Source organism: Tamandua tetradactyla, chromosome 6 (assembly GCF_023851605.1).
Source record: "Tamandua tetradactyla isolate mTamTet1 chromosome 6, mTamTet1.pri, whole genome shotgun sequence".
Taxonomy (NCBI): Eukaryota; Metazoa; Chordata; class Mammalia; order Pilosa; family Myrmecophagidae; genus Tamandua; species Tamandua tetradactyla.
In genome coordinates, this window is record NC_135332.1 from 43,808,067 (window position 1) to 43,834,991 (window position 26,925).

Sequence of the window (26,925 nt, forward strand, 5' to 3'; positions counted from 1 at the left end):
CACATGAAGAGATGCTCAATGTCCCTGGCCATTAGAGAAATGCAAATCAAAACCACAATGAGATATCATCTCACACCCACCAGAATGGCCATTATCAACAAAACAGAAAATGACAAGTGCTGGAGAGGATGCGGAGAAAGAGGCACACTTATCCACTGTTGGTGGGAATGTCAAATGGTGCAACCACTGTGGAAGGCAGTTTGGTGGTTCCTCAAAAAGCTGAATATAGAATTGCCATATGACCCAACAATACCATTGCTGGGTATCTACTCAAAGGACTTAAGGGCAAAGACACAAACGGACATTTGCACACCAATGTTTATAGCAGCGTTATTTACAATTGCAAAGAGATGGAAACAGCCAAAATCTCCATCAACAGACGAGTGGCTAAACAAACTGTGGTATATACATACGATGGAATATTATGCACTTTAAGACAGAATAAACTTATGAAGCATGTAATAACATGGATGGACCTAGAGAGCATTATGCTGAGTGAGTCTAGCCAAAAACTAAAGGACAAATACTGTATGGTCCCACTGATATGAACCGACATTCGAGAATGAACTTGGAATATGTCATTGGTAACAGAGACCAGCAGGAGTTAGAAACAGGGTAAGATAATGGGTGATTGGAGCTGAAGGGATACAGACTGTGCAACAGGACTAGATACAAAAACTCAAAAATGGAGAGCACAATAATACCTAATTGTAAAGTAATCATGTTAAAACACTGAATGAAGCTGCATCTGAGCTATAGGTGTTTTTTTTGTCTGTCTGTTTGTTTGTTTGTCTTTTTTTTTTTGTACTATTATTATTGTTATTTTTTTCTCTATATTAACATTCTATATCTTTTTCTGTTGTTTTGCTAGTTCTTCTTCTAAATCGATGCAAATGTACTAAGAAATGATGATCATGCATCTATGTGATGATATTAAGAATTACTGATTGCATATGTAGAATGGAATGATTTCTAAATGTTGGGTTAATTTCTTTTTTTTCCTTTAATTAATAAAAAAAAAAAGAAACAGAAAATTTGAATAATACAATAAATGAACTAGATTCAATAGACATTTATAGAACATTACACCCACCACAACAGAATACACCTTTTTCTCAAGTGCTCATGGATCATTCCCAAGGATAGACCATATGCTGGGGCACAAAGCAAGTCTTGCTAAATTTAAAAAGACTGAAATCATACAAAACACTTTCTCAGATCATAAAGGAATGAAGTTGGAAATCAATAACAGGCAGAAGGCCAGAAAATTGACAAATATATGGAGGCGCAACAACACAGTCTCAAACAACCAGTAGGTCAAGGAAGAAATTAAATGAGTAAATATCTCAAGGCAAATGAAAATGAAAATACAACATATCAAAATTTATGGGATGCAGCAAAGGCAGCACTAAGAGGGAAATTTATTGCCCTAAATGCCTATATCAAAAAAGAAGAGCAAAAATCGAGTAATTAACTTGGAAGAACTAGAGAAAGAAGAGCAAATTAATCCCAAAGCAAGCAAAAGGAAAGAAATAATGATGATTAGAGCAGAAATAAATGAAAGTGAGAAGATGAAAACAATCGAGAAAATCAACAAAACCAGAAGTTGGTTCTATGAGAAAATAAATAAAAATCGATGGACCCTTATTAAGGTTGACAAAAAAAAAAAAAAAGAAAAGAGAGGATGCAAATAAATAAAATAAAAAATGGAAGAGGAGGCATAACCACTGACCCCACAGAAATAAAGGAGGTAATAAGAGGATACTATGAACAACTTTATGCTAATAAACTAGACAACGTAGGTGAAATGGACAACATCCTAGTAAGGCATGAACAGCCAACACTGACTCAAAAAGAAATAAATGACCTCAACAAATCAATCACAAGTAAAGAAACTGAATTAGTCATTAAGAAGCTCCCAAAAAAGAAAAGTCCAGGACCAGATGGCTTCACATGTGAACTCTACCAAACACTCAAGAAAGAATTAGTACCATTCCTGCTCAAACTCTTCAAGAAAACTGAAGAGGAGGGAAGACTACCTAACTCATTCTATGACGCCAACATCACCCTCCTACTGAAGCCAGACAAAGATACTACAAGAAAAGAAAATTACAGACCAATCTCTTTAATGAATAAAGATGCAAAAATCCTCAATAAAATTCTTGCAAATCGAATACAGCAGCACATTAAAAGAATTATACACCATGATCAAGTAGGATTCATCCCAGGTATGCAAGGATGGCTCAAAATAAGAAAATCAATTAATGAAATACACCATATCAACAAATCAGAGCAGAAAAACCACATGATTATCTCGATTGATGCAGAGAAGGCATCTGACAAAATTCAACATCCTTTCTTGATGAAAACACTTCAAATGAAAGGAATAGAAGGGAACTTCCTCAACATGATAAAGGGAATATATGAAAAACTTTCAGCTAACATCATTCTCAATGGGGAAAGACTAAAAGCTTTCCCCCTAAGATCAGGAACAAGACAAGAATGTCCATTGTCACCACTGTTATTCAACATTGTGTTGGAAGTCCTAGCCAGAGCAATTAGACAAGAAAATGAAATACAAGGCATGCAAACTGGAAAGGAAAAAGTAAAATTCTCACTGTTTGCAGATGATATGATACTATTATGTCAAAAACCCTGAAAAATCCACAGCAAAACTATTAGAGCTAATAAATGAGTACAGCAAAGTAGCAGGTTATAAGATTAACACTCAAAAATCTGTAGTATTTCTATACACTAGGAGTCAGCAATCTGAGGGGCAAATTAAGAAAAAAATTCCATTTACAGTTGCAATCAAAACAATAAAATATTTAGGAATAAATTTAACTAAGGATACAAAAGACCTATACAAAGAAAACTATAAGAAATTGCTAAAAGAAATCACAGAAAACCTAAATAAATGGAAGGGCATACTGTGTTCATGGATTGGAAGACTAAATATAGTTAAGATGTCAGTTCTACCTAAATTGATTTATAGATTCAATGCAATACCAATTAAAATTCCAAAAACTGGCTTTTCAGAAATAGAAAAACCAAGAACCAAATTTATCTGGAAGGGCAGGGTATCCCAAATAGTTGAAAATATCTTGAGAAAGAAAAATGAAGTCAGAGGTCTCACACTACCTAACTTTAAGGCGTACTACAAAGCTACAGTGGTCAAAATAGCATCATACTGGCATAAAGATGGATATACTAACCAACAGAATCGAATAAAGTGTTCAAATATAGACCCTCTCATCTATGGACAATTGATCTAATTGATCTTTTTTTTTTTTCATGGGCAGGCATTGGAATCAAACTCCAGCATGGCAGGCCCGCCTGACAACTCATCTTTCTTAAGGCAGTCAAGTCAACTCACCTGGGACAGAACAGTCTCTTCAATAAATGGTGCTTGGAGAACTGGACATCTGTATGCAAAAGAATGAAAGAGGATCCATACCGCATGCCCTATTCAAAATTAATGCAAAATGGATCAAAGACCTAAAAACTTTTAGAAGAAAATGTAGGGAAATACCTTATAAACTTATAAACTTGTAATAGGAGGTGGTTTCCTAGATCTTACACTCAAAGCACGAGCATTGAGGAAGGAAATAGATAAATGGGAACTCCTCAAAATCAAACACTTTTGTGCATCAAAGAACTCTGTCAAGAAAGTAAAAAGGCAGCTTAAACAATGGGAGACAACACTTGGAAATGACATATCAGATAAGAGTCTAGTATCCAGAATATATAAAGAGATTGTTTAACTCCACAACAAAAAGACAAACAACCCAGTTAAATAAATGGGCAAAAGACATAAACACACACTTCTCAGAAGAGGAAATACAAATGGCTAAAAGGCACATGAAAAGATGCTCAACTTCTCTGGCTATTAGGGAAATGCAAATCAAAACCAGAATGAAATACCATCTCACACCCACCAGAACGGCCATTATCAATAAAACAGAAAACAAGTGCAGGAGAAGATGTGGAGAAAGAGGCACACTTATCCACTGTTGGTGGGAATGTAAAATGGTACAACTACTGTGGAAGGCAGTTTGGCAGTTCCCCAGGAAGCTAAGTATAGAATTGCCATATGATCCAGCAATACCCTTGCTAGGTATCTATTCAGAGGACATGAGGGCAAGGACATAAACGGACGCTTGTACACCAATGTTTATAGCAGCATTATTTACAATTGTCAAGAGATGGAAATAGCCCCAATGTTCATCAACAGATGAGTGGTTAAACAAGGTGTGGTATATACATACAATGGAATATTACGTGGCTGTAAGACAGAATAAAGTCATGAAGCATGTAACAACGTGTACGGACTTTGAGGACATTATGCTGAGTGAGTTCAGCCAGAAACAAAAGGACAAATATTGTATGATCTCACTAATAGGAACCAACATTAATGAGTGAAATTGGAGAATTTCAGTTAAGAACAGAGGTTATCAGGAGATAGAAACAGGGTAGAGATTGGGTAACTGGAGCTGAAGAGATACAGATTGTGCAACAGAACTGATTGCAAAAATTCAGAAATGTATAGCACAATACTACCTGAATGTAGGACAATAATTAAGTGCAATGAATGAAGCTGAATGTGAGAATGACAGAGGGAGGGGGACTGGGGGCACATACGAAACCAGAAGGAAAGGTAGACGATAAAGACTGAGATGGTATAATCTAGGAATGCCTAGAGCATACAATGATAGTGACTAAATGTACAAAATAAAAAAATGTTTTTTCATGAGGAAGAACAAAGGAATATCAACATTGCAAGGTGTTGAAAATAGATGGTCATTCATATTATAAAACTTTAACTTAGGAGTGAGACTAAAGCAAGGAATGTTTATTTGGTACAAAATCTACATTTTGACTGGTGCATTTCCTAATTTAACATATACAGACAGTTTAATTGAACTCCATAAGCACATGGGGCCTTGAATAGGGCATGAGATGTTGTAGATTTGTTCAGGTTAGTGTGATGCCCCAATAAATCCCAGAGTAATCTGAACTATGAATAAAGAAGTATTTGCTAAGTCCCCTTGGGGAAATGGGGAGAAAGGGGGAAAATTCAACTTCCCTATTTAGAGGATTCCTGATATTATTACAAGCAGTGGGGACAACCAAATCAATAGGCCAAGCCCTCAGTCTTGGAATTTGCCCCTATAAAACTTATTCCTGCAAAGGAGAAGCTAAGCCTACTAAAAATTAGGCCTAACAGTCACCCCCAGAGAACCTCTTTTGTCGCTCAGATGCAACCTCTCTCTCTAAGCCAACTCTGCATGTGAACTCACTGCTTTCCCCCCTACAGGGACATGACTCTCAGGGGTGTAAACTCCCTGGCAACGTGGGACAGAAAGCCTGATTAGCCAGGATGTGGCTTCAAGAGATAGTCTTCTTGACCAAAAGGGGAAGAGAGAAATGAGACAAAATAAAGTTTCAGTGGCTGAGAGATTTCAAGCTGAGTTGAGAAGTTATCCTGGAGGTTATTCTTATGCATATAGATACCCTTTTTCAGTTTATGGTATATTGGAGTGGCTAGAGGGAAGTAGCTCAAACTGTTCAGCTGTGTTCCAGTAGCCTAGATTCTTAAAGACAATTGTATAAAGATATAACATTTACAATGTGACTGTGTGATTTGAGAACCTTGTGTCTGATGCTCCTTATATCAAAGGTATGGACAGATGAGTAAAATATATGGATTAAAATAAATAATATGGGGACAAAGGGTAAAATAAATTGGGTAGATGGAAACACTAGTGGTCAATGAGAGGGAGGGGTGAGAGGTATGGTATGTATGAGTTTTTTCTTTTTATTTCTTTTGTTGGACTGATGCAAATTAAAAAAAAAACAATCACTGTGATGAAAACAAAACCATCTGATGATATTGTGAGTCACTGATTGTATACCATGTATGAACTGTATGTATATGAAGATTTGTCAATTAAAATACTTTTTTTAAAAAAAGCTACCTACAATGAGGCCCCGTGGTTGACAATCTTGTTCAAAAACACAGACATTTTAATCAACTATTTAATGGCTCATTCTTTTTTCTTTTTTTTTCACATGGGCAGGTATCAGGAATTGAACCAGGGTCTCTAGTATGACAGGTGAGAATTCTGCCACCTTCGCACCACCCAATGACTCATTCTTAAATATGTAACAAATATAAAATATTTGATAAACCTCTTTTACACAAGTGACAAATATCACAACAAATGGAAAAAAACAAACTAAAAGGAAGCAGTCCATGAAAGAAGCAGAAGACAAGTAAAAAAAACTTGAAATATCCCTAAAGAGAAGATGTTGGCTGTATAACAGAACAGGATGCTGGGGGAGAAAATTCGGATAACAAAATAGAACTTTTAACAAAAATTAAAATTTAACAAAAATGTCCAATTCTTCTATTTTCCAGGTAAAATAGAGAATATCTTCCAAAAGGCAGAGCAAAATGTTAAGAGATGGTAGATTAGGTAAGAAAAATGAAAATTAGGAAACTAAGTAATCTTCCTACAAATAGGAGTTCCAGAAAAAGAAAAGAGAGGGAAAGAAACTTAGATTTAATACAAAAACATTTCCCAGAATTAAAGGACATGAGTTTCTAGGCTAAAAAAACACACAAAGTACCCAGAATAAAAGCGGAAAAAGACCATTCCAAGACATAGCACTGTGAATTTTAATACCTATGGATACAAAGAAGACTCTAAAAACTTTTGGAAAGAAGCATCAAATCACCATTAGGGCCTGTGAATCTGAACAGCAGTATCTGAAGATAACATAAGAAAAAACAAAAATTTTTTCCAACATAGAATTATAAAATGTAGCCCAAATATCAATTGAGTTTGAGGCAGAGTAGACATTTATAGCTGTACATGGACTCAAAAAATTTGTCCTTTATGTACCTTTCTCATGACACTACGAAAAGAATGTGCTCTATAAAAACAAGGTAGTAAATGAAGAAAGAGGAAGCTATGGGCTCTGGCAATAGGGTATTTATCATAAGAGAGAGTGGAAACTGGGGGTCCCCAGAGTGAGACAGAGAAGATTGCTGGCAACACTAAGTAAACTCCTAGGCAGCCACTAATCCAAACAGAAACAGGGGGTCTGAAAGTTCTCAAAAGGTTGTCTCCAAGATTAAAAGGAACTGATATGCTTGCTTATTTGAAGGTATTTCCTAGCTTTGGTGATAAGTTTGGAAATTAATTAATTATAGGTGTTAGAAACTAAGCAAGTGAAAAAATACAGGGCACTTAGAGGGAAAATAAGAATTATACAAGAAAGGAAATATCATCATAGTATATTATATGACTCTGCTGTGAACAAAAGATACATGGTCATAATAGCATAAGTACTACATGTTGACAATTAGAAACTGTGATATAATTACATGTGGAGTATAGGGCAAGGGAATAAGGGCTAAATTCTTATCAAAATAGGAAGTGAAAAGATAAAGTCTAAAGCTGAAAAATCAAGTAATAATATAAGCACGTGACTTACAAATTCAGGTGCACATATCCAAATAAACGGCTAAAAAATGTGAAAGTAGCTGCCTCTGGTGAGAGGGAACAGGGTTGAAAGACATGGGGCAGGGCTGCCATTTTATTTGTAAGTTTTGTAGTGTTACTTGATTTTTCAACTATGTAACTATATTACTTGTTGAAAATATAATAAATTTTAAAAACATATGACTGTTCAATAAAGGGTTACTAAGGTTTGGTTGCATAGGTCTTGGGCCAGGTCCAGCCTCAGCCTTCCTGAGCAATGCTGGGAAACAATGGGCTCTGTCCAGGAGCTAGCTGTCAGCTTCTTCACAGGCCATCTTGACATAGCTCTGAGATGCCCTCTCCACACCCAAGTCCAAGCCCTCATCCCTGCAACTTATTCTCTTTGTTTCCTTGTCTGTCTTTCTCGGTGGACTAACTGCCTCCTGAAAACTGGATGTGGCATTTTTCATCTCTGTACCTCTTGCCTGCCACTCCTCAGTGACTAGTCAGGCCCTGTAACCAGAACAGGTACTCAATGGTGAGCAATTCCCATGTGTGAATGTGAGCAGAATGAGTTCATGGACCAAAGAATCCCTCATATATGTAAAAGCGCTGTGTAAAGAGTGAGGCAGCTGGGCAGGAAGGTGGCCTGGGCCCACAGCTTCCATTGACCAGTTGTGTAACTCCTCACTCATCTTTGTGCAACATTCCGTCTCACATACCTGTTGTGGTTCTACCACTGAGGTGCCACATGAACACACAGGAGCCTCTCTCTGCTTCGCAGCTGGTCTGATGCACTGCCTTTGCCATCACAGGCAACTCAGAATGGGCAGGGCAGGCCACTCCAATAATCCCTTTCTCAAGAGTAAAACCAGTTACATTTGGGGGAGCACTAACTTATGCCAGGCATGCTACCAAGTAAATTTATGTGCTTTGGCTCATTTAAGCCTCATGGCAGCCCCACAAGTTAGGTATTGGTTCTCCCTCCCTGCCATTCTACAGGTGAGAGAACTGACGTTTGCAGAAGCCAAGTGTCTTTCCTGACGTACTCTTAATGACTAGCTTGTCATATCCAAGAACTGGCTTTCATTTCTACTAGTGCCAGAGCTGGTAGAGACCATTGGAAATATGAAGGCCTAGAGAAGAAAATATCTTACAGGGTTCTATCAGAGCTAGTGGCAGAGCCTGAATCAGTACCCAGTTTCCGATCTTCCCTGCCCAGAGCTTGCCCATCACTGCACACTGACCCCTGCTTGAGCCAGTCTATCTGGGAATGACGATGCAGCAAATGACTCCAGGAGAACTGGCCCCTGCCTCTGCTCAACCAGCTAGTGTTGAAGTTGACAGGGTGTGAAGGAGACTCTCCTACCTTTCCAGCACCGCTTTCTCCACTGACAATGATAGACTGGTTGACTGGCTCAATCAGGCTCTTGACATTCCTGTAGGTCTGTTCACCCACAGTGAAGATGTGGGGCTTTAGTTTCTGAAACATCAAGGGATGAAAGATCACATGACAATGCCTGTCTTTAAGAATGGTTGAGTCAATGATGGTTGAGACAAGGACGCTGCCAACAGCCATGCCAGGATGCTTCCTCCTGAAAAATGTCCTGGATATATCAGTATTAGGTCCAACTGTGGGTCCTCCATGGTTGCTTTACCCTCTACCTTCTTTCAACCAGAAAGCAGTCCTGGCCTTGATCAGTCTACACTATTAATACTTTATACTCCCATTTTATCTTGTTGTGCGGGTCTGAAACTGTTATGTACCCCCAGAAGAGCCTATGTTCTTTTAATTCAAATTTGTGGGGGCAGACCTATTTTTAGGTGGGAACTTTTGATAAGGTTGCTTCCATAGAAATGTGACCTGCCCATTCAAGGTGGGTTTAATCTGCTTGCTGAAGTCCTTTAAAGGCAGACATTTGGAGAGAGCTCAGAGACGGAAATGCCCTAGGAGGAACAAGTAAGGACACACACAGAAGCCCAGAGACATGGAACCCCATTCTAGAGAGAAGGGTCAACAGACATTGCCATGCGACAGAGGAACCCCAGATTCCATCGGCTTTTCCTCAGTGAAGGTATCCTCTTGTTGATGCCTTAATTTGGAAATTTTCATGGCTTTAGAATTGTAACTTGTAACTCAATAAATTCCCTTTGTAAAAGCCAATCTATTTCTGGTATACTGTATTCCAGAAGCTTTAGCAAACCGAAGCACTTGCCTTAATAGTTTTATTCTATACAGAACTCTCTTACAAATTATTGCCAAAGTTGTCTGTTAGCTAACTCCATTTATAAATCTGAGATTTAGAGGAGTTAAATAACCTTCCCAAGACTACTAAGCAAATAATTGCATCAATGTGATCTGAACTCCAAGGCCACTGTCCTCCTTTCCTTCAACAAATAGTCATTAACTGTTCTAAATGTCCTGGGCATCAAGCTAAAATTAGGGGCACAGAGGAGATCACGATAAAGTTTTTGCCTGTGAGGAAGTCACATCCAGAAGGGCAGGGAGGCAGGGAAGACAGCCAATGAGATACAGGCTCTCAGGTCAGACTTCTGCAGTTTTTTGGACAGGTAACCATGCATGAGCTTCTGGAGGGCCTGGTCATCTACATGATACCTAGCTCAATCCAGTGCTGTCTGCACCTGATCACTTATTCACAGCTTCCTAAAGAGAGAAGGCACTTATTCTGGATGGTGCCAGAGCCATCCCTATTTCCACCTTGCCCTGCACTATTACAAAGCCTTTCACTGCTCTCCCTGTGGTCTCACCTTCCTTAACTCAGCTCTCTCAATTTCTAAAGTAATTATTCCCATAATAGGCTATGTTCATACTCCCACCTCCATCCTTGATGAAAAATATTTGTGGATTCTCTCTGCCTGCTGTGGTGCTTCAGCTCCTTCATGAATAGCCCAGCTTATCTCACCTTTCTACCCTCATCTACTGGCCCTCTCAGCCACATACCCCTTCCCACAAGCAAATGTGCTCTTGCCACTCCAACAAACCCAGTCCCTGTCTGTTCCACCCTCTCCTTTAGTAGAATATGTGCTGAATTTCGTAAAGCAATCCTTATCTTGTGTCATTTTATTCTTTTCCAAAAGAGTGTTTAGTTAAATACAAATACACCTTCATAAATCCTTGCCTATTAATAAACCTACAAATAAGAAACAAAGCCTTTGTCCTATGATTCTGAACTCAGTTAAATAAATATTTATTTAACCCTCAAAGGCCCCATAGTCAGTTCTTTATGTGTATACAATTCTGCAAGCATGGCAGTGGCAGCTTCTGCTCAAGTCTCCCTGGAGCCCAGCCCAGGACCTCACCATCAGCAGACTGAATAACTACATGGCTGGTGAATAGATAGATAAGTATAGGGAAGTTGCAGGGAGACCCAGGGGGAGGGTGGGGAGCCCCAAGACCAGGAAGCAGGCTGAGCCTTACCTGGGGCTGAGACGCAGTGTGGTACTCTCTCATCAGTTCTAGTGAGTAGAGTTGAGGAACAGGCTTGAAAGGGTTCAGAGCCACCAGGGTGCAGCCAGCATTGGTGTAGAACATGTCTGCCATGTACCGGGCCTGCAGGCACCTCAGAACTGAGGCAGAGGTGCAAACTCTGACTCAAATGTAGTAAAAAATGTATATAAAGACACAAACGAGCCTAACAGTCCTTGCTCTGCAATTATCAAGCTCCCTGATGAGTAGGTACAAGATCTAATTAAGATTTTACTCCCAAATCTGGAGTAAAACCTGCCCTGGGGAGTTGGGCACAGCTGCCAGGCTTCCATGAGTAGAAGCGTGGAGCATGGAGGTTAGGAGTCTTGTCTGCCTTGGTGTGGGCCTGGGGAAGCCAAGCCAAATGACCTCATCATACCTCTAACCTCTTGGAGACAGCACGCTTTGGGAGAGGGGGGTTCATACCTGTCTCCAGTGTCACAGGATTCACCTTGGTAAGGTCATCCAGCTCATAGAGCAAGGCCTTTCCACCCAGGAAATCCCACAGGTCTTCTCTGAGAGATTCCCTGCCTTGGGCATCAGAGCCCAGACTGGTGCCATTAACCTGGGAGGAAATAACATGAGGGCCATGAGAACTGGGACACAGACCATCTGGCAACTACAGAAGGGTGGGAAATATATATCTTAATTTGGTTAAAAGGGGAAATGTTATACTGTATATATAGTAATAGGATAAAAAAATTTTTTTAATTCATGAAACTATACTGTACAAACAGTGAACCCTAAGTTAAACCAGAGACTATAGTTAGTAAAATTATTAAAATGTGCTTTCACCAATTGTAAATGCACTACACCAATACAAGGTGTTAATAACAGGGTGGTATATGGGAAACCTGTATTTATGCATGATTTTTCTGTAAACCCACACTTTTTCTAATAAAAAAAATTATAGTGGCTCTTCCAATGAGGCAGTAATATGTCAACAGCCTTAAAACTATGCATGTCACTTGAGCATGCAGTACTACTTCTAGGAAATGGTCCTAAGTCAATATCATAAGAATGTTCAGTGCATGTACAGCCATTTATAATCGTAAAAAATTGACAAGAACAAAATGTCCAAATAATGGACTGCTTAAATTATATGTAAAAACAATAGAATAAAGCAAGTTACAAAAAAGTATGATACCTTTAAAGGGCTTTAAAATAAATATTTAGAGGAAAAAAATCCTAGGATAATCTCTAAAATGTTGGCTATGATTATGAGTAATTTTAATGTTCTTTCTGCTCATCTGTATTTTTCAAGTTTCTTACAACGAACGTGACCTTGAATAAGTCAGTTTACCTATTTTTTTTTTTTTTTTTTTTTTTTTTTAAAGAGAGAGGGAGGAAGGGAAGGAAAGACAGAGAAGGAAGGAAGGATGGAAGGAAGGAAGGGAGGAAGAAAGGGAAACATTTTTAAACATTTTCTTGTTTTATTATATTTTGTTTGTTTGTTTGTTTTTTTTACATGGGCTGGGGCCGGGAATCGAACCGGGGTCCTCCGGCACGGCAGGCAAGCACTCTTGCCCGCTGAGCCACCGCGGCCCGCCAGTTTACCTATTTTAATCTTCCCTCCAAACTAGGGTTATAATAGATTTTTCATAGGGATGGTGCAAGGATCAAACAAAACTACATATGTAAAAGTCTTAGCAGAGTATAGTGCCTACCACATAACAAAGAGTTTAATGGAGTAGCTGCTAGTATGGTTATGGTGAACATTTCTGCTTTTTAAACTAAAAAAAAAAAAAAAAAGTAAAAAACATGTAATAAAAAAATCCAGGCCTCTCCAGCCCTCAAGCCTGTTTCATGTACCAAACAGCTGGAAGGTCAAGCTTCCTTCAGGCTGCCTGGTCCCATAACTGGTTAACCTGCTGTGTCTCAGGAATTTACCTGCCCTGGACTAACAGTGAATTCTTTTGAGAGCAGGGGCACCTTAAACATCTGCTTCAGCCCAGTACCTGGTAACACTTAATACAATAAAAATTCTGCAAATATTACTGGCATTCTCTCTGGGCCAGGAGCTGCATATGAAGGCTAGGAAATGGCACACCACAGCAAAGAGTGATTTTTGGAATCCTACAGGGCTGGGGCAGTAGCAGCTTTTTCAGAGAGGCCTGTAGTAAGGGCAGGTTTGAAGTTTCAATAGCAACATTCCCCTGTATATATCCCATTACCCAGTCTTCAGAATCCATTTGTATTTCCACATAGGTCATCTCCTACATTTTTGCACAGGCTGACCTTTTTGGCTTGACTGGTTTTCTTTCCTCCATCTGGCTAACTCCTTATTGTTTAAAGCTCAGCTTCAAGGAACACCTCCTTTTGGAAGACCCAGGCTTCCTCTGTGCATCCACAATTCAGGCTGGCAGGGACATCTCTCAGGGCTCCCTCTCTAGTTCAGATATCTAAGGTCACCAAAATGGTCTAAAGATTTCCTTACCCATCCCATTTTACCCATCCCAGAGAAAAGAACTAAAAACCATAACAGGAGAGAATTGAATTAGATATCAGGAAGAACTTCTTGACTATTAGAGACGAAAGGCATTGGAGTGACTATCTGAAGAGAGAAAAGCAAACAGACCCATAAGGAGTCTTTCCCTTCCTTATACATCCAGGTAAGAGCAGTAGAGCCTTTATTTAGGCAAGTGAAAGATGGGAAGTTACCTCAGGTGCTTGAGGGTCTGGGTTATCAAAGATTAAAGTTTTACCTGCTGAAGCATCCTGCTTCAATGTGGTCAGCAAGGAGTCTTGGTCAGGCACGAGGAATGTTCCTATGACCTGGCCATAGGAACCTGTATTGGGGCATGGGTCCAGCTCGGTTCTGGAGGAATTTGAAATGAGTCACCCTGGAGCCTGTAACTTGAAACAGAAGACAAAGGCTACACACAGGTGAGGGCTTCTTCAAGGTGACTCACTCTTATTCCTCTCACCAAGCAAGAAGAACTTAACTGGGAACTACGATAGGCCTAGGCAGAAAGGGAGAGTCTGTCCTATTCCCTGCCAATTAGGGAATAGGGGAATCTTTTATGAAAGAGCCTACAGAGGCTCCCCAGGCTCCCTCTACAGCTTCAGGACCAGTTTTACTATAGGGCTTTGGGGTAGAGCTGCAAGTCTTCTGGGTCAGTGTGCCTTGGAGGATAAAGAAGACATTCAGGACAGACAAGCCTACTGTCCTATCCTCTCTGCTAGACAGAAAAATCCTATTTTAGTGTAACCAGTAGTTGGCAAGGAGGGAGATTTGATTCAACTCTCAATGCTCCCGGCTGTCACGTGGGAGAGAAATCACAGTTCAGTCATTCACTGGGTGTGTGACCTTGGGTAAGCTATATTACCTCCTTGCCCCACTCTGGTCCCTTACCTTGAAAATGGGGATAGTAAAATCTACCTCACAAAAAGTAGTTCTGATGGTCAATGAAAGTATTGCACAAAGCACAAAACTATACATTCACCAGAGGACTTATTGTTACTATTACTTAGTAGGGGTTGATAAACCATTTAGGAAGCCCATCGGGGGAACTGTCTAGTATCAACTTCAAGACGGTAAGGATTTCTGGGGGAAGGGAATCCGTCTGAGAGAAAGGGTGTTATAAGGCTGGGTCTTGGCAAATCGTCAAAGAACCCTAAGTTTTTGCAGGCCTCATCACCTCTGTTAGCAAGGAGGGTTGAAGAGGGTCTATAATGGATTACCCCTGATAGAGACGACTGGGGGCTCTGAATCAAGCCTTTGAAAGAACCCAGGGATGGGGACCTTATATGAACACTGGGGAAAAGTCAATTCAGTCAGAGAAGGGCATCAGGATGGTGATGGACCCATTCACCCTGGACACTGATTGTACCTGTCTGAGGAACAGTTATGCAGAAGGCTCAAGAGACTCAAGGGGAACAATGCACCCTCAACTGGGAGCTCATCTTAAGAGGGAGGTAGAGAGGGGACCAAACAGGTTGTGGTCCTTAGACTCCACAACCCACAACCTTCTTGGGGAGATCACAAGAGCTAAACCCTATTCTGGTTCTGCATCAGCAAAAGGAAATAAAAATATCCAGACATCAAAGTGCCCAGTTGAAGATCAAATGGATGCATACCTGTGAGAGTGCTTTGCAATTGCTGGTTATTACAACTGGCAGCTTCAGCTCCTAGCTGGAGTCTTCAGCTTAGAGCAGTTTTCTCCAGTTTTCCCTGCTGCTGCTTCCCTTCAGCTTCGCGGTTACCAGCCAAGAATTTCTGGAAAGGGTGTGACCATTATGGGTAGGAGAGAGTTGGTAATGAGTAGATGAAACACCAAGTCAAGGCAAGCGGCAACCTGATCACCAGCTCCTCCTTCTTCCCAGCCTCAGTTTCCTTCTCAGTTTGAAGGACAGTGGGAGGGCAGCCGCGGAGAGGAGCTGGAAAAGTGTCCTGGGAGCTCAGCCCGCCCCGCCCTCGGATTCGGGGCCAGAACCCGGGACTCTCCGTCCCGGCAAGGTGCCCGCTACGTCCAGGGCTGCGATGCCATTCCGGAAACACCGGGCACGGGGAGAGTGTGTCCTTCTCGGAAGGTGGACTTGACCCCAGCTAAGGGCGCGACTACCCTGACGCCTCCCAGGGCTAGACGCTCCCTCCAGGGTCAGGCGAGGAGAGAAAAAAGGTGACCGAACTCACCTTACCAGCCCGAACCCTCCCCGCATCCCGGGCCGCCCCCTGCTGGCAAAGTGGAAAGGTGGAGGGTGATAGGGTCAAAACGAAAGGGAAGGGGAAACCGCGCTTTAGAAAGGGTAGGAGACGCCCCCTCTTCTTTCTCAGCCCTTGTGGGCAAACCTGCTCCTTCGGGGTCGCGAAGAGCTTCCGAAATGGGCTGGGTGTGGTACTCACCGGACCCAAGTCCCAAGCAGGCAAGCGTGTGGCCCCCACCGAGCCGGACTGGAAAGGCGGGCGGGCGGGTGACGAGGCGGGAAGAGCTGGAGGAGAGGAGGGAAGAGAGGAGGCGGGAACGAGAGCGAGACTGGGAGGAGGGAAAGCCAGGACTGTGGGATAGCACCTAGAGGGCTGCCGCTCTGTCCAGCTCCACCTCCCGGGCGGGGCGCGCACATGTGGTGCGGGGCGCACGTGGTTTGCCCTGGAAGCTTGGGGTCTGGGTTGGGACCCCACGATAAAACGGGGTGGGGACCTTGCGTGTTCTGGGTTTAGAGGCTCGGGAGGCAGGGCTCCGTGGATCTTCAGGTCCTCCTAGGGGCGGGATCGGGGGTAGGTCTTAAAGTGAGCCTCGGCTGAATCTTGCGCCGGGTCCTCAGACCCATCAGGACCCTGACAGGGCCTGGGGGGTTGAGACGTAGTTATTAAGGGTATGCGCCTCACGGCGCCGGGGACTCCCTCTGACAAAGCCGGCTGACTCACAGGTCAAGGACTCGGGCCCGCCCCTAAAAGGGGACAGAATCGGGAAATAGGTGAGGTATGGCAAACAAACGCCATTCTCCGCGGGCGCGAGGAATCTGCCGGCCCGGAAGAGCAGGCTGCCGGGTACTTGCCGGAAGCGCCGCTTGGTGGGCGGAAGCGCTTTGCTCCCGCGTTGTCCGGCTGAAGAGGTTGGAGCCGGTCCCATGGAGACGACCCTCTACCAGGCGTGTTGGGACCACCTGGAGCGTGTGAAATCTAAGGGCTGTGCGCGACCGTGGCGAGTGTCTGTCACGAAAAGTACTCTTAGTTTTCCAGGCCAACCGAATCCTATCCTGAGGTATTGTTGCTGATAATCCGTTTGGGAGGCCAGTACGGTCTTGTTTGACCAACAAATGTGTTTTTATTGTGTGCCGCATTTCAGGCATTGATATGTGGCAGAGAGGTGTTTTATATCTCTTTAAAAACAGCAACACTAGGATGTGCTATAATGCCCACCCCCAACTATAGTTACCATCTATTCTGTCTACTTACACCTTAACAAAGATGGCTGCCTGTAAAAGGTGTGGTGATAAAGGCACGGGAGGCTCAGATAACTTGAGAGCTCGCGTTTTGGACCTGAGGCGCTAAACAAGCCAAGACCCTAAAGTTTATTTGTAGCTACACACACACTCTTGAATTTGGTTTCAAGTCATTAGGTGTATTCAATTTTCATTAAATAACCTTCGTGAGGTATATCATGTTCTGTAATAGAAATTATCTGGCTGTGATGCCATTCTCGGGATTTATAACCCAAATTCAGTTTGTGAGTCTGCCTTTTATGGAGAATAACTTAAGCTCCTTTGGTAATGTTCAATAATATCATATCCATTAGTTATGACATTCCAATCCCAGTGCATCAATGTTAGGTTTCTTCCTAGAATCCTTGGGAGGGAATCACAAGTCATAGATTTTGCCACTGATTTGATATCATTAGGGCCTAAGGTTCTGTGCTACAACCTAGGAATCAAATCAGGTAGCTATATATATATACCAGTTCCACAAATGTATTCTTTGGCTCTTCTGTTTTCTAGGGGAGAAAAAGAAAATGTCTCAAAAACAGATGAAGGAAGCTTTTGTCAGTAACCTCAATGGAACCAGTGTGCTGGAAATCACCCAGGGCTTGTGCCTGCCTGCATTCTGTATCTTGTGCAGAGGACTCCTGATCATTTTCTCACAACATGTCTGTTTTTCTTCCTCACATACCCAGGGGACTCAATTCTTCATTGATTTTGTTTTCCTGATTGTTCCCATGGTGGCCACTTTAACCATTTTGTCTTCATCTCTCCTCCTTGAACAGCTCACTGTAATTGTCTTTGGGGCAGGGCTGTTTTATCAAATATACTGCAGGAGGACTTGCTATGCCAGAATGCCTGTCCAGAAAATCCTTGAAAAATTCTTGAAAATCAGTGTAGAATCAGAACACATACCCGCCATCTCCTGTTTCCGTGTAATTAACAATGCATTTTCTGCTGTTGCCATTTTGGCTGTGGACTTTTCACTTTTTCCTAGACGATTAGCCAAAACTGAGCTCTATGGGACAGGAGCAATGGATTTTGGAGTAGGAGGCTTTGTTTTTGGGACTGCACTGGTTTGTCCAGAGGTTAGGAGAAAACCCAATATGGAGGGGCCCAGATTTTATTACTTTACAAAATCATTGTACTCTGTTTGGCCATTAGTCTTTTTAGGAATAGGACGACTTGTCATTATAAAATCCATAGACTATCAGGAGCATTTAACTGAGTATGGAGTTCACTGGAACTTTTTCTTTACCTTAATAATTGTGAAACTGATAACATCGCTGCTTTTGACTTTCTTCCCCCCAAATAAATCCTGGATTTTGGCCATCAGCATTACTGTGTCATACCAGCTAGCCCTTCACTTTACCCCGCTGAAGAAGTTAATTTTGTATGGCACTGATGGCAGTGGTGCAAGAGTTGGGTTATTAAATGCCAACCGAGAAGGAATAATCTCTACTTTGGGGTATGTGGCAATACACATGGCTGGTGTACAAACAGGGTCCTATGTGTTTAAGAAAAGGTTACAAATGAAAGACTGGCTAAAAGTAACATGTTGTCTTCTAGTGGCAGCTATTATCCTCTTCATATCTCTGTACATAGCTCAAGCAAATATAGAAGCAGTTTCTCGAAGAATGGCCAATTTAGCATTTTGTGTTTGGATAGTTGCTTCTAGCCTGATGCTTCTTAGCAGTTTATTACTATGTGATATAATTTTGGGTTTTGCCAAATTTCTAATTAAAGGGGCTCTAGTACCAGGTTCTTGGAAACTTATCCAGCCACCTGCAACAAATAAAAAGCACTCAGAATCTCTAGTCTCTGAAGCTGAAAGAAAGGAAACTAGTCTTTGTTTAATCACAGCTATAAACAGAAACCAGTTATTATTTTTCTTGCTGTCAAATATAACAACCGGCTTGATCAACCTGATGATGGATACATTAAACAGCGGTACCTTGTGGACTTTATTTGTGCTCTATCTCTATATGTTTATCAACTGTTTAATTATATATATGCTGCATTTGCAAGATAAGACTATAAAATTTTGGTGATAAATATGAATAAAATGAATCTGTATTTGAAAAATATGTTACGGGGAAGAATAAAAATTAAAAGTGAAGAAAATGTGCTTCTGGTGGGGGTACAAGTGTAGTTCAGTGGTAGAATTCTCGCCTGCCATGCAGGAGACCCGGATTTGATTCCTGGCCCATGCATTCCCCCCCCCCCAAAAAGGCAAAACAAACAACAAAAATTCAACAAATGGTGCTGCAATAACAGGATATTCACATGGAAAAAGAATGAAATGTGACCTCTGTCATACAGCATACAAAAAATATGCTTCTGGGAACCATTAACCGTATTTTAACACTTCAACCTCTTTAACATTAGGAGCAATGCTTAATATTTTAATGGACATCAACCCTGTATAAAGCAGATCAATAGAAAAGAATCAAAGCCTTGTAATTTGTTTGAATGTTTATTAAATTTGAGTATTTCAAAGAAACTTTATAATTTTGAATGGGATTATTGAAGGTGGGAGGTGGGTTTTTAATCTTCATTTTCATCACCTTATACCACTATTTTTTTAATTGTTAGTATTACTTTTATAATAAAGTTTACAACATTTCAGTGTGAATTCTGTAATTGTCAAAACACTTCTCGGTTTTATTTTTTTCAAAGAGTTTATTACTAGGCGCATAGTAGAAGAGCAGATGGCCTAGCAGCCCAAAATCTGTCTCCTTAAGTTTAGGGGGTGCAAGGTTTTTAAGGATTTTAGCAAGAGGAGATGAGGTCATTTTGAATAGCAAGTTCAGAGCAGAAAAGGAGACAGTTATATCATTTCAATGGGAGAACATAAGCGGAAAGGAGGGCTATCACTTCAGTACTAAAGGTGTAAGCCAATAGAAAGGGAGATAGTTATCTTTCAATAGCAGAATCTAGCTGATAAGAGTTACAAATGTCTGGGGCTGAAGCTAGTTAATGGTTGACTTCAAATTCTTTATTAGCATTAGGGCCTTATTTCTCTTCAGGATGTGATTATTACCACTGCAAAGGTATTGGAAAAAATAATATTAACAAACATAGCCTATTCTATAGCATTTTTATGCTTAACCATTTCCAATCTCCAGGTCCAGTAAGAAAGAATTCTAAACTATACCTCACCATATCTTTCTGTGCGTAACCCTTCCCCATAACTGCTTTAGGTGGCTGGACATTAGGGCCAGGGATAGGTTGCACAGACAGGAAGATATCAGGCTTGTTGAATTTGGATTTGAATGTTTTAGGTGAGGGCCATGGAATTTTGAGAGTTCCTATGCCATTCTTTGAACGATTTCCAATTATTAGATTAATTTTACTAAAAGCCGTGACCAGGACCATTGGAAAAAGTCTTTGCTTTTTCCAGAGGCAGCCTTTGGTAGTCTTCTGCTGCTATAAGGAAATTCCGGGGGTGGTTTCTTTCTGATGTCTAGGTTTGTTCAAAGTAATTACAAAATTAAGGTTTTGAATCTTGTCATTCAGACGATTTTTCTCTTTTACTTCAGAAGTACCAATTTATATATATATATATATTTATAACAGGCACCTAATTATTTCTAAGCAATTCAAATAGATCTCTCTAAGAATTTTCTTACCAATTTGCTACTACCATCCAGAGAATATACATTGAAAATGCATACAGACACAAACAGAAAATTAGTTACACAAAAACAAACATAGAAATAGTCTTGAGAGGGACAAAGGATTGAGTATATTATCTCATCCCATTTCTACCTTTTTTTTTTTGCATGGGCAGGCACCAGGAATCCAACCCAGCAGGCAAGAACTCTGCAACTGAGCCATTGTGGCCCACTCCCATTTCTACCTTTTTGCAGAACAATTCTAACTGTAATATCTTTAACTTTATAATAGTAATATTTTAATTTTAAAGCATATTGTGACCAGACTGTGTTACAGAAATAAAACATTTTTTTTACAGACTTATAACCAAAATCTTTTCAATTTTCAGTACAGCCCAAAGGTTCCCTTTTTAAAAGAATTTCCATAATCAGTAACCAGCAGTTAAGAACATTTCACCAATACAAATACAGGAACACACCAATTAATAACTATACTGAACACACGAGCTAACAAATGTATTACACGCTTAACACACCAATTAACAAACAAATTTCAACTCTTACTATACCCAGGTAACACACCAGCTTATATTTAAACAAGCTTATTTAACTTCATTAAATACCAATTAATTGTTGAACTACTAATTTTTTAAGCATATAGTCAACAGACAAATTTAGGCTAGGGTCTCAAACCCTGTACAGAACACATACTGAACACACCAATTAGCAATTAAACAGATACAAAACACTTATCACACCAATTTAATAATTAACCAATGCCTAGGTAACACACTGGCTAACACTTAAACAGGCCTACTTAATTTCATTAAACACCAGTTAATTGTTGGATTAGGTCAGGGCTTCAAACCCTGTACACTATGGTACCCAAAATCAGGTGTAGAAGTCAGAGCAAAGGAGATAGTTCTGGAAGCGTGACCCTGGCCCAGGTCTAGGGGACTTGAACCACCTATTTACTTCCCTATCCACTTTTACCCTGATGACCCACTCACCTAGTCAGATGTTCCAACAAGCAACTGGAGACCATTTCTCTCTCTGAAGCTTTCAGTGGCATCAAAGTGTCTGGAATACTGGCAGAACAGAGAAATCCTGGTTGCCAAGCCTCTAGACTAACTTCAGTCCAGTGGCCAAAAAAGGCTGTTACCTGGCTTACCTGCTCTGGGGCTCCAGAGATTTGGGCATTCATTCTGAAGAGTCGCCAAATTGTTACTGGACAAGGACTGTGGATTCTTTCGCCCCATGTGCTCAATTATCAATTCTTGAGACACTGGGGTTTCAAAGTTTATTACTAGGCACGTAGTAGGAGAGCAGATGACCTAGGAGCCCAAAATCTGTCTCCTTAGTTCTCAGTTTCAATCTTTTATACTAAGAAGTCAAAACAGCTAAGTATTCTAAAAAATAGAATTACATGATGTAGTAAACATACCTAATAATTATAAAACAATAATTTTGCTTTGAACCTAAATTACTTTCTTAGAGTGGACCTAATTCACTTTGTCCTGGGGATACAATGAACAAAGCACGAGTTTCCTGAAATCTCAGAGTTTATAATCTAGCGGGGGAGTCAGACATCAATCATTAAGGAAAAGTAGGTTGCCAAGAGTGTCAAAATGAGAACTGATCTAGCAGAGTAGTCAAGAAACTTTCCCCCACAGATTGGGTATCTTTTAGCTAGACCTAATGGATGGGATGAGGAGCTAAACAATGGGGGTGGGGAGCCAAGGGAGTGGGGAAACAATACAGAGCATTCTTAATAAAAATAATCTCTCAAAAGGTTTGAGTCGGGAGGGAACCGAACACATTTTAGAAGTGAAAGAAGGCTGGAGCTTGGAAAAAGGAAGAGCATGGGTTCTGAGCTGGCAAAGCAGGCAGGGGCCATATCAGGCATGCCTCATCTACCACATTAAAGGGAAAAAAATATGGCTATATTGTTTTAATATTCTAAGAACTTGACTCATTTAAAAAATTTGCTCAAAATGTAAGATTTTAAGAACTCAAAGTCCTTAGTTCTTAATAACATTCATTCTAATGTTTACTACATATTGTTTAAAGTGGGTGAAAAATCAATTGAAATTTAGATCTATTTTCAGGTAGAAATCTGATTATTGCAGAAAGAGGGGTCAGAATACTCAAGCTGATTTGATATTTGGGAAGTAATATGGATTATCTGTGTAGAATAGGTAGAGCTGCCTCTGACATTAAATTATATATTTGTTGTAAGTTTTAATTAGTTGCCTCTAATTTAGTTGATTTATTTTATTCCTTAACTTGTTCAATATAACTATTACACTATATATTTCTAGGAAAGGTGATTGGTTTTCCTGATAATTATGTCACAGTGCAGATACCCCACAACACACATATTCAAAGCGTTCAGAAGGGCAGGGGAGCTCTAACTACAGTGTTCTCTCATTTTAAAAAGTAATTTAAAGTAAGTTATCCAATGACTTAATGAGTATGCTGTCTAACTGGCCTGCTACTTCTTGTCAATAACTGCTCTATTTTCCTAGGGTTTACATATCTAACTCAGTAAGTTTGTCTCCACAATTACAGATACTAAATCAAACTTAAACAAACCAAGAGTACTCTGCAGGTTTCTCTTTTTTTAGCTTTTAAATAAGGGGATTTATTTAGTTACAAATTTACAGTTCAGAGGAAAGGCAGCTAGCTTTTCATCTGCATTTCTTTGTCATGTGGGAAGGCACATGACTACTGGGCTACTCCTGGCTTCTGGGTTTCAATGGCTTTCCCCGGGGCTATTACTTTCTGCATCTCCAAAGGTCTGGGCTGAGGTGCGAGCCTTGAGATGAGAGTACACTTAGCTACCTGGGCTGTGCTGGGCGGAGGTCTCTTCTGACCGCTCTCTTTTAAGACTCCAGCTAATTAAATTACGTCCTTTCATTGTGGAAGGCACTCTCTTTAGCCAACTGTAGATGTAATCAGCCACAGATGAATTTCACATATGATGATTTAAATCCACAGCAACAGAACAATGGGGTATCATAACCTCGCCAAGTTGACGCCTGAACCTAACTATCACAGTATTGTTTATCACATCAAAGAATATAATTCAACCATCAATTAGAGAAGAGTTGAACTATGATAGAATGGGGGAAAATTATGCATGTAGAAAAAGACTGAGGGCTTCTGGGAAGACGGGATAGATGTATTTTTCCCTATCCCTCACACTTATTACAACTAAAATCCCTGGACATTTATATAAAACAACACGTAAGAAGATGCTGAAAGACAGAGAGAAGAATGCAGGTTGACTTGGGGACTTGGGACCTGAGGAATGGCATGGTGGTATTCTTTTTGCCCCATATATATCCCAGACTTGGAACTGAAGAAACTGGCAACTTAGAATAGCTAATGGGCACAGACAAAAATAAGCCCTAATACTAGGGTAAGTCAGAGGGTGGGGTAGAGGAAGATATTGTCTATATTTTGGAACTTCAATTGCTGTATGAGACCAAAAGAGGAGTTTATATTGTCCCAAACTTAAAATTTCTGTAGCTGCAGGTTTCATTTTTTGCCATTTTCAACTCTGAAAGCAATATAAGAAAACCTAATGTAATAGTATATACAAATAGAAAAATTAGTATGCAAAGGCCTCTCTGACTTGATTCTAGTTTTACAGGAGAGAAAGATCACTCAACAAAGATTTATTGAGCTCCTACGTATCACATACAGTTGCTAGGGATAAGGCAAAATAAGACCAAGTTGTTGCCCTCAAGGAGGGTACATTTTAAGTTGTGGACTTTATTTGTGCATCTTTTTATTTGGGGCATGGGCAGGCACCAGGAATTGAACCCAGGTCTCTGGCATGGCAGGAAAGAGCCTGCTGAGCCACCGTGACCCACCCTGTGCATCTATTTTTGGCAGCTAAAACAGTACTCCTCAGTGTCATGAAAAAGGAAACCCAATTCACAGACTTTCATATTTGAACAATTGAGGTATTTTAAATCACATTCTGCTGTTGATTTTACTACCATATAAAAAAACATGGTTATAATATTGAAACCAACAAAGGTAACTGTGTTAGTTTGCAAGCTGCTGGAATGCGATATACCAGAACTAGAACAGCTTTTAAAAAGAGGAATTTAGTAAGTTACAAGTTTATAGTCCTAAGGAAGTAAAAATATCCAAATTAAGGCACCAACAAGAGGCTCTCTTCACTCAAGAAAGGCTGATGGCTCAGGACCACCTCCGTCAGCTGGGAAGTCATGTGACTGGCATCTGCTGGTCCCTTGCTCCTGGGCTTCATTGCTTTCAGTCTCTGTCTGTGTGTGTGGGGGGGGTTCCACAGTTTGCTTCCCTGGGGCTGGCTTTCATCTCTCGGCTTCCCTTGGCTCTCTCCAAGTTCTGGCCTGCTTAACATCTCATGGCAATCTCTGCTGGGCTCCAAGCATCTCCAAACATCTGTGTGTCTGTTCTGTTCTCCACGTGTCCATATGTGTATCAGCGCTGCTGTGGTTTCTGTCGGCTCTGAGGCTTCTGTCCTTTCTGTCTCTACAAAATGTTTCCTCTTTTAAAGGATACCAATAAACTAATCAAGACCCATCTGGAATGGGTGGAGTCACATTTCCATCTAATCAAAAGTCACACCAACAATTGGGCATGCCACATCTTCATGGAGGTATCTTATCAAAATCATAATTCCAACCTACGGTGTTGAATCAGGATTAAAAGGTTTCTCCCACAAGACTGGATTAGGGTTAAAACACGGCTTTTCTAGGGTACATAATACTTTCAAACCATCACAGAATTCTAATCAACTACCAACTTTTGTGGACAGAGAAGGGAGAATGAAAAAGAAAGTGGAGATTGAATTAGGAAGAATATAATTGGATCTAGGACATTGTCTTACCTGTGACCTTCAGAAAGTGACTCATTCCTATGATGTTAATATTACACAATTATAAACTGGGGATACCAACCACATATATCAATAATTTTGTATTCAGAAGATGACAACCACTTTCATTTAGCATCAATGCCCAATATGTTGTCTATGTCATAGAAAAACAACACACTTTGCTCCTTAGTAATTTACGTATAGACTAGGAAGATCAGAAAGAGTAAGGAATAAATCAGTACTCTTCTTTTCTTTTAGGTTGCTTGGGGAATAGTCATATTTCATCTATGACTGAGTTTTGTGGCTGGTTTCCTCAGACAATGGAAAGCTAAGAAAATCAGAGAATGGTATTTTGCTGATCATTTATCATATTCTATCACTCAAACTGTTCTTTATTAGGTACCAGCATCATGTGCTCTGCTGTTAATTGCTTTTTCTTTTCTAGCTTTTCAAATCCTTTTACCTTGCCCTTCACAATGCCAATACTAAAATTAAAAAATAGGCAACAACAGGCTTTTTATGTAGTTATCACTTATTTTATGAATGAGAGGTGAGCTCTCTAAAGGCAGTTACTTTTCATTTTAAACAGCTTAGGACAATACTTTAAGAAATAAGTGTTGGTGACAGTTGAACACAGATTAATAGTGAAAGTAAAAATAAGTGCCTGATATAAAACTGGGAAGATACATAGTAAAAACTTAAAATTGCGTTGCAGTGAAATAATTTTCTAAGCATTTTTCCTTGAATATTGAATTTTATATCATAGCACCCACACTAACTCCTTGAGAAACAGCAACTTATATAGCAAAGTATCCAACTTTTTAGCCTTACAGCAAGTCAATTTATTGAACGACCATAGTAGATGAAGTGTTTTCCAAAGATACTAAGAAACGTGCTCAGCAGACCAAAAGTCAGACCCAAATGAGGGAAAGCAAGAAATCTCAGATGTAAGATTGTTTTGGTCTTCTCATTTCAGCATATTTTATATCTAGATTTAACTGCATTTCCCGAGTGAATATTTTCTCCACTGCTAGTACCCAGTTTACATTTTGTAATAAAAGCTACTAAAATTAGCACCTATATATTGAACTAGTAATTCTCAACATTGCTGAACATGATTCAAAGGAATTTTAAAGGGTAGACTGTAGACCCCATTAAACTAATTGATGTCATCTTTATAGAAGCGCCTCTAGACCTTAATGGCCACAAGCATCTTTTTTTCTTTAAGCTTGTTTTTACATAAACTACGAGATTCTCTAAAAATGTTCAAGCTTCGGCTATGCAGTCTAAGCTGTCAGAAGCTCCATGCATGTCTCATATGCCTATTGGATTTAAGCTAATGATCACACAGTTCTGCTCTCCTAACAAAAGACAAATACTTACTGGGCAATCACACCTTTGGGACTGAACAATGGTTCTTCCAGTTTATTATGTCACCTACTCTAACAGTGACCACACAATGTCATAAGCCAACATGGCTAAGGATGCACTACGGGCTTTTTTGTTGTGAATTTCTAAGGCTTCATGTGATGATCA

The 26,925-nt window shown here is 40.3% G+C and overlaps 2 protein-coding genes across 11 annotated transcripts in view; one reads left to right on the forward strand and one right to left on the reverse strand.

Moving 5' to 3' along the window:
* The window catches only part of MYO19 (myosin XIX), a 57,364-nt gene extending 38,088 nt beyond the window's left edge, over positions 1-19,276 (reverse strand). For 3 of the 10 annotated variants that reach the window (XM_077165038.1, XM_077165045.1, XM_077165046.1), the window contains exons 1-6: positions 15,824-19,276; positions 15,058-15,196; positions 13,683-13,833; positions 11,404-11,542; positions 10,930-11,078; positions 8,860-8,973 (exon numbers count right to left, since the gene is read on the reverse strand). In XM_077165038.1, the coding sequence (XP_077021153.1) occupies positions 8,860-8,973; positions 10,930-11,078; positions 11,404-11,542; positions 13,683-13,694 (414 nt within the window). In that variant the 5' untranslated portion in view covers positions 13,695-13,833; positions 15,058-15,196; positions 15,824-19,276. Of the gene's footprint in view, positions 1-8,859; positions 8,974-10,929; positions 11,079-11,403; positions 11,543-13,215; positions 13,663-13,682; positions 13,834-15,057; positions 15,197-15,823 lie in introns of those variants that run through there. The other 7 variants (XM_077165040.1, XM_077165039.1, XM_077165042.1 and 4 more) reach the window with 7 other exon arrangements.
* On the forward strand, positions 16,231-19,539 carry PIGW (phosphatidylinositol glycan anchor biosynthesis class W). The gene is made up of 2 exons (XM_077165048.1): positions 16,231-16,682; positions 17,416-19,539. The coding sequence occupies exon 2, from the start codon at positions 17,430-17,432 to the stop codon at positions 18,945-18,947; it is 1,518 nt and encodes a 505-aa protein (XP_077021163.1). The 5' UTR covers positions 16,231-16,682; positions 17,416-17,429; the 3' UTR covers positions 18,948-19,539.
* The last annotated feature ends 7,386 nt before the right edge of the window (positions 19,540-26,925 follow it).